The following is a 7,655-nucleotide window of genomic DNA, read 5'->3' on the forward strand; positions in this document are numbered from 1 at the left end:
AGTAATATATGAAACATTAATGAAACAGAATTAAAATTGCGAAACAGATTGAATTGTTTTTTATAACTTCATGTGTTTTATCGTCTTCTTACAGGTTACCTATTGACACGAGTGGAAGGTAAAATAGGTTCGCCGGAAAAACCTCTTTCTGATCTGGGGTTGATATCGTATCGCTCATATTGGAAAGACGTTTTGTTAGCCTATTTATGCTCCCGACCTGGAACTACACTCAGCATAAAGGATATTTCACAGGTAAGTTTATTGTGTGCTTGTACACGTATAATTATAAGATGGCTAAAGCCTGATTAAGGATTGCTTTAGGGAGATAATTATCTTTCTATCAGCTCGTGTCGAATTGGTTTGAAATAAATTTTTGGTTGTAATTTTCTCCCCAAATAGTCAATTAATCTTAACAGTGTGATTATAATTTTGTTTATATTTTATTTATACTGAAAAAATGCGTCACTAGGACCTGTCAAAACAATCACAAGAGTTTTGATAAATTGCAGCAATTACCGGGACAGCTGGTCCTTCACTTCTTCACTGAATGATGAAAGTAAAGGATTTTTTTTGGTGTTGTAACTGCCACGCTAGAATAAATGTGTTCGAGGGTATGATAAGCACTGTTTCACACCTCAAATTTGATTGCCATCACTTTATGAAGCTGATTAGCAAATTAAATAATCATTAGTTCAGCCGTGATGAATGTATCTGCAAAAGCATAATATACTCATTTTCACCCCTTTTGCATTATGATGCAGCTGCCCCGTTTTGCACAATCGATGCAAGATAAAAGTGGATCTTTAATGAATTAAAATAAAAGAATTTATTAAAAAAAAAGGTTTCTTTCCCATCATATGATTTTTTTTGTTTTACATTTGACACCTTGCTTTTGTCTTTTCCAGGAAATGGCGATCAATTCCTATGATATTGTTAGTACACTGCAGGCACTTGGTATGATGAAATACTGGAAAGGGAAACACATTATACTTAAAAAACAGGTGAGTAAATAAAAGAAATTTCCTGGGGTGAAAGACATTAATGTTTTCGTTTAGAATAATCATAACAAATTTCCGTTTGTTTCATATTTTACCATTTGCATACCTTACAATAATTTCTAGACCGCATTTAAACGAAAATACAAACAAAATGTCTGATTACAGGGTTACCAAATGAGTCACGATGGTAGATCAAAATACGCCAAAAAGGTTATGTTGCTTCATTTGTCTTAACCACCCGTTTTAAACTCATCAACGATGGGATAGTATCGAATTAGAATTAGGAATATTTGATGCGATATTCGGGAAAGGTATTATTAGAGATCATCATATTTTATTGTTATGGCGGCTAATTTTGATGCCCAACCAATGCGACAATAATAATAAACATTCGTAATGGCAAATGTATCTTCAATCGTTGATTTGTTAACTGAATGATTCAGGAAAACAAACCCGATAACGTTTTTTTTTAAATCGTGGTACGTAAAGTTATCCCATAATTTTATTATAAATTATCCCTTTTAATGGATTATCGTTTAAGCATGTCTAATCCGTTCATGTTGTAAACGTAGTTAAAATTGAAAATATTATTTTCATGTTGCTTTTTTCAAGTCAAAATTTATTTCAAAATTGACTATCATTGATAATATGTCAGTTATTATGTTTGTTAAAAAGAACCCCCGTTTGCTAAACGTGTCCCTTCTAACCTGCTGGCTGGTTAGGTCATGCGCGACGCAGCTGTTTACGATGTCTAAGGTAGCAGCGCAGCATAAACGTCAAGAACCCCTTCCGGGGCCTTAAGGTATCGGACCGGTTCGTTATTGGCTCGATTATGCACTCGGCTGCTCAATATTTTAGCCGCCTTTGGGAACTGATCATGATGCAACCGGCAGCCGATTTGCAATGGGTCCTAATTACAGTTATTGCGTGTTGATACTGATCCTGCGTCCAGCAAGCCATCGGGCAATCGATACACGTTCGTGATATCGTTAATCAGCTCCTTACCGGGAATGTGCCAAAATTGATTGAACACGAACGCTGGTAATGGATCGAATACCGCGGGCAACATTGTGTTGCTGGCGCGTTGTTTGTATTGAAAGTCCTGAATTGCGTACGCTTCCGTTGCTAATGAAGTATATTTCGATTTCGGGATGCTAATGGCGTTAATTATCATTCTCCATACATTCGGGTGTGCTGGCGTCTACCATAACACCACCTTGCCAGAATGAATGAGTGCTGATGCGGATTATGTGATTGTTGCTAAATAACCTTTAAGATTTGAGACATTGCAAACGTTGTAAACGAATTTCATTTTGGGTTCGAAACGATATATGTTCCTAAGTTTGTTCGATAACCCAAAACAGGCATACATTTAACCAGATTGCAAATGAATTGACACTAATGATATTCGCAGCTGGCTGGTTTCATTCGATCGGATTACGTGCGATCGTTTTTTTTCTCTTTAACGAACTCCAGTAAATACAAGAATATGAACTAAAATATCAAAAAAAAACACCACTGTGCCTTTATTTGTAAAAAAGCTACTTCATCTCAACGCCATTAGACAGTTAAGTTGCATGGGAGGAAGATACTTGTCAAGTGAGAAAAATAAACAACTCAGATGCACTCTCGATGCCCTCGGAAATTCGAATCTGCACCTTGAGTTTTAAGCTTTAGCGCGCATTCTTAATCGCAATTCGATGTATTTATGTTAGAAATTGCAAGCAGAAGGCGGGTAAATTGAAATACAATTATAATGCCTGCCAGCGCAATATCCATGATTGTTTAACCGGTGGATAGAGTGTTGAAGCCTTTCCGTGACTTTCCTTGATGCGCTTTATTTGGGCAAGTTATCAGTCGACGAGCAATCCACAGCTGTGTTCAACACGCAAGGTGGTCTAACAATTTATAGGATGCTAACTAAATGGAAGAGAAAGAGAGAGAGAAGGTCAAAGAAGTGCTGTTAAAGTAAATTAAATTTGATTTTTGAAGTTTATCTTTCGAAAGCAATTCCACGGATGCACCTGTTGATGTTATTGCCCTTTTCTGGCAGGATTAGATTGGTTTGGTTTTAAAATTATAGAGACTTTGAAACAACTGAGTTTTTTTGTCTCTTGAAAAGAAAAAAATTATGATGAAAGTAAAATTATAGAATAAAAATAATAAAAGTAAAAGAATAAAAGGAAAATAATAATAAGAAAATAATGAAATTAAAATTATAAAACCAAAATAATAAAATAAAAATAAAAGAGTAAAATAATAAATTAAAAGTAAAAATAAAGAACAAAAATTATAAAAGTAAAATAATAACAAAAGTAAAAATAAAAACAAAAGTAAAATAACTAAAATATCATTAAAAAAAAACAAAAATTAAATTAAAAATAGAATAAAAAGGAAATGTAAGAAGCAGATAATTGGAAAGCATCGAACTGTTGCCCAGTTTATTGAATTATTAGGTAACACAGACCTGTGATTGGCTAGAGTGACCTTATGGCCTCGCTGCACGTTATATCCGTGTATGGCGGTTAGTTTTGTATTAAAAAAGGATTATTTTTAATATTTTTTTTTTACCGGAACGTGTTAACTATTTGTCCAAATTATTAGATACGAAAAAGTATTGTTTATTTTTATTTTTGTTTCCTTTTCTTAACCATTATTCAAATCTTTCCTATCAGCTTAAAAAACAGCTGCCCAGAAACCTAACGCAGAACGAAAAATCGCTTTAAATACATTCCTATAAAATTTATTGCCAATCGAAATGCGAGGGCAAAAGTTCCAACTGAATGCCATTTCAAAGATAATCGGTTACAAACCGAAACTCCTTCCTGTATCACCTGCAGGAAGAAGCGTCCAGGACCTTTAAAATGCATTGCCCAGGTTACAGTAGCAATTGTCATTTTGTTCTCCTTTCTTCCCATTATTCGCGCATACTGCTCATGAGCCTTAGGCATTGCCGGATTTGGCGATTGTTGGCCCAAAAAAAAAAAAACTTTACAAAAAAGATCCATTTTAAATGTAAATGAGTAATAACTTAATTATCAGCGACGAGCTTATCGCAGCGGTTTGGTCAACCGGACTGCCCGTATATACGGTTACCTTGAGATTTTTTGAGCCTACAAATGGCTTGTTATGAAGATTAAATGTTCCTCAGATTTAAGATATGCACCGGAACCTTTTTCCCTGTTTTGCGAAATGTATAGCTATAGGATTCATTAGGCAAATTGGCCAAAGCCCCGGCATTCAGTGCCCGGGGTAGCATCAATTGCTAATTTCTGCTACCGGTGATCGGTATCGGTTGACCATCTTTTAGTTTACAAATTGTAGGAACAATCGATGCGCTTGGCCGATCCGTGTTAGATATCGTCAGCTACTTTGCGCAGCAACAGCTCACTAGGGCCTAACGGTACCTGATTGGTACGCTTCAACAAATTTGACAGTTTGATGAAACGATCCTCTCGAGAGCAATCAGCTGGTCGGTCGCTGTCACGCAAGTACAGTCGTTTACACAGGTATGTTCCGTACACGACGGTGCCGCCGCTACCTGTTTCAGCGCGTTCTGGCTGTCAATAAGCAAATAGCCTCGATCACGATCACTAGAGCAGATCCGGCCGAAGCGCTTCGAAAACTTAGCTAAAATGCGAATGCCCTCCCCCCCGTGCACAGATGCCCACTTCATCGGTTCAGGCATTTGCAGATGACCTCGTTGGTTTATCTCCTTTCCTTGCACACTGCGCATCCAAGTCGGTCGTCTCGTTCCCGCGCTTGGAGCCTTGTGAAATGATGTGCTCCGGAACTTTTTGGCCGTATCTCGCTAATTAGCGTGTAATTGCCCTTTTTTGATGGACGTTTCCGGGATTTCGCCTGTTTGCGAAAAATGTAACATTGCGAAACAGGCAACGAACGGCAAAACCCGATTTAGTTGGCTGAAGCTTGGTGAGGAACGAAGCTAACAACTTCGGTGCCTTCCAAGCTTCTTAACAGCCGAGAAACAAGTTGGCTTTCGGAGTTAGGTCCATTTTCAGCTGGTTCCATGCAGCACGGTGTATCTGATGAAGCTTACTTTGAAAGTATAAGAAAAGAGCTATTAACGAACGAAATTATAACATAGGTCAGTTATTAGCAATTTGTTAATTTATAATTTTTGGAAAAAAATTAATTATTTTTAATTCATTTTCAAAATTTTGAGGAAAAGGCAATACAGAAATTTAAAAAAAATTGAAAAAGGTTTAAAATATTTGATTGTATGATAAAATAATATGCTGCTAATACAATTTCCAGATAAAGTTTAAATAAAAAAAATATTTTTAAATTTTTAACATACTTGTATAACTACCTAAAATGTATCGTCTTTCAATTTGAAACGGTCGCATCAACTGAGGAGATCTTCTATTCTTCACTGTACAAGTAATTGAAGAGTTTATTGAACTGTGTTGTCGATAAAATCTAGGTAAACTGTTGAAAATTTGCTGTAAATAATGGTCGAATTTAATGTTGTGATAAATATTTCACTTTCAAAAGCAATTTCAGCACCAAATTACGTACTTTACCAAAACACTACTCACGACAGAAGGTTATTGTCTTCGGCTAACGAGATATGGTTGATCTCTGATATCAGTAATCACATTGTTGTGGTATAAACAGCTTGTTGGTTAATACTACAACCATAATGCAGTTACTGCATTCTCTAACCACCGTGGGGTGTGTGTATGTACCTTGTCGATTTGAAGGAGGATCGATTACCTTGCAGCTCGACACAAATTAAGTCATTTACACCAAGAAGCAGTTCAAAGTGCCCCGGAATTTTGTTTCCAGGCTCAATGATCGATACAGTTTCATGTTCCCAAAAGTTTTTTTTGTTTTATCTGCATCCTATATTAAAAGATTAACTTTTAATGTTCGCAATGTTGAATTGCATTCGACAGCGTTCAGGTGTAAGACGGTGCAATTAAGTGAGAACGGAGACGCTTGAAATGAACTTATACAAAAAAAGAAAAAAAACATGGAATGTTTAATCTCCATCCTTATCAGTTTCTGCTTGAGCAAGTAATGATAGCCCTTGTCGGCAATGCTGCTTCCTAATAGGATTCTCTTTAATTAGCTTAAGTTGTTTTATTTAATATCTCTTAACGTACCAGCAATTGTACATCGCAATGCAATTTCGTGCACGCGAAAGTGTCTGTTAATGGCACATTAAATGTGTATAGCTACATCGTTTCATGTTCATCGGGTTTCCTTTAGGGTTTTTGTTTTGCTTTTTAACTGTTTTCTACCATTCGATTCGTCATTTGAACATAATTGTATTCCGTGCCTTCGAGAAATTTCAGTAACTCACCCGTTCTGTGTTAACTAAAAATGCAATGTTGTGCTGTTTTGCAGGATGTTCTGGAAGAGTACGAGGAACGTGTAAAGCGTCGCGGTAACATGCCTAAGATTGATCAATCGTGCTTGAAGTGGACACCATTTGTTGCACCGACACCGTCAACGCCATCATCCTAGCGCCAGCCACATATGAATAATGTTCATACTATTTACAACAACACCGGCCATCCAACGATAGGGACGAATAATTGTTTGAGTAAAAACAATTTTCGGGGCGTTTTCTAAACTCGTGGAAAGATTCCGTGCAAGCTACAGTTTTTTGGTAGCTATTATACAAAAGCTAGATTCAATTTTAATCACTTGCTTTCACCAGATACTAACATAAGAAAATAGAAACGTAAGCAATTTTAACGTACAGTGCATTTCATAATTATAGTTGCATAAGGGTAACTAATTAAGTAGATATTTTTTAGTATCGACGAGCAATTTTGTCACTGTACAGAGTATAATTATTGTTCGGCTAAGTATTTAATATATATTGACAAATCGAAGCGAGATATATGTGTTAATTTAATAGAATTAGGTATTTGAAAAATATTGTAAAATAAGAACAGCAATTTAGCTTAAATCACTTTAAATCCCATTTATGCGTGTGAATGATCACACATTTAGTATGAATACGTTGTTTATGTTTCGTTTCTTCTTACGAGTAACAAAATAAATGTATGTAAATGAAGTGTATAAAATTAATTTTAAACCATTTTTTTACTCCTAAAATGGGTAATGTAAAGTTGATTTTTTTTTTGCTCGGTTAGAACGGCCTGGCCGTATTAAGACTTATTTTACCACGTAGCAGGATAGTCAGTCCATGCTACGGGGAGACGGTCCGGATGGGATTTGAACCCGGTCCCTGCCGTGTGGACGGGCGCCGTTCTGTAAAGTTGATTTATAGCGCTTGAATTTTTATATTAAATTATTATTATTATTATTATTATTAAACTACATAAACGAATTACGTTAAATATTCAATTAATTACACGATTTCTAACATGATAAAAATTATTAGAAAAATCAAGTGTTATGGTTTTTACGCAGGTAAGTAAATTATTTTCCATATTAATCTAGACCATTCACTTGATCTCCACAATTTATTTGGATCATGGAATTTATGGTGGATCATGTGCAAGGTGAATTTTTGTTGGGTAATTATTTAAATTAACAATACAACAATTTTTAAAATATTTAAATTCTATTTTAGAATTTATGGAATGAACTTTTGTATTACAATATTTATTTCAAGAAAAAAAATTTAGATCAAAATCAAACACGAAATCACCA

The 7,655-nt window shown here is 35.4% G+C and overlaps 1 protein-coding gene across 1 annotated transcript in view; it reads left to right on the top strand.

Moving 5' to 3' along the window:
* Nucleotides 1-7,075, top strand: part of LOC125762522 (histone acetyltransferase KAT7) — a 55,579-nt gene extending 48,504 nt beyond the window's left edge. Inside the window, exons 6-8 of the mRNA XM_049424696.1 lie at nt 95-252; nt 906-1,001; nt 6,375-7,075. Of these exons, the coding sequence (XP_049280653.1) occupies nt 95-252; nt 906-1,001; nt 6,375-6,494 (374 nt within the window). The 3' untranslated portion in view covers nt 6,495-7,075. The remainder of the gene's footprint in view (nt 1-94; nt 253-905; nt 1,002-6,374) is intronic.
* Nucleotides 7,076-7,655: the final 580 nt, after the last annotated feature.

The sequence above is a fragment of the Anopheles funestus genome, chromosome 2RL (assembly GCF_943734845.2).
Source record: "Anopheles funestus chromosome 2RL, idAnoFuneDA-416_04, whole genome shotgun sequence".
Taxonomy (NCBI): domain Eukaryota; kingdom Metazoa; phylum Arthropoda; class Insecta; order Diptera; family Culicidae; genus Anopheles; species Anopheles funestus.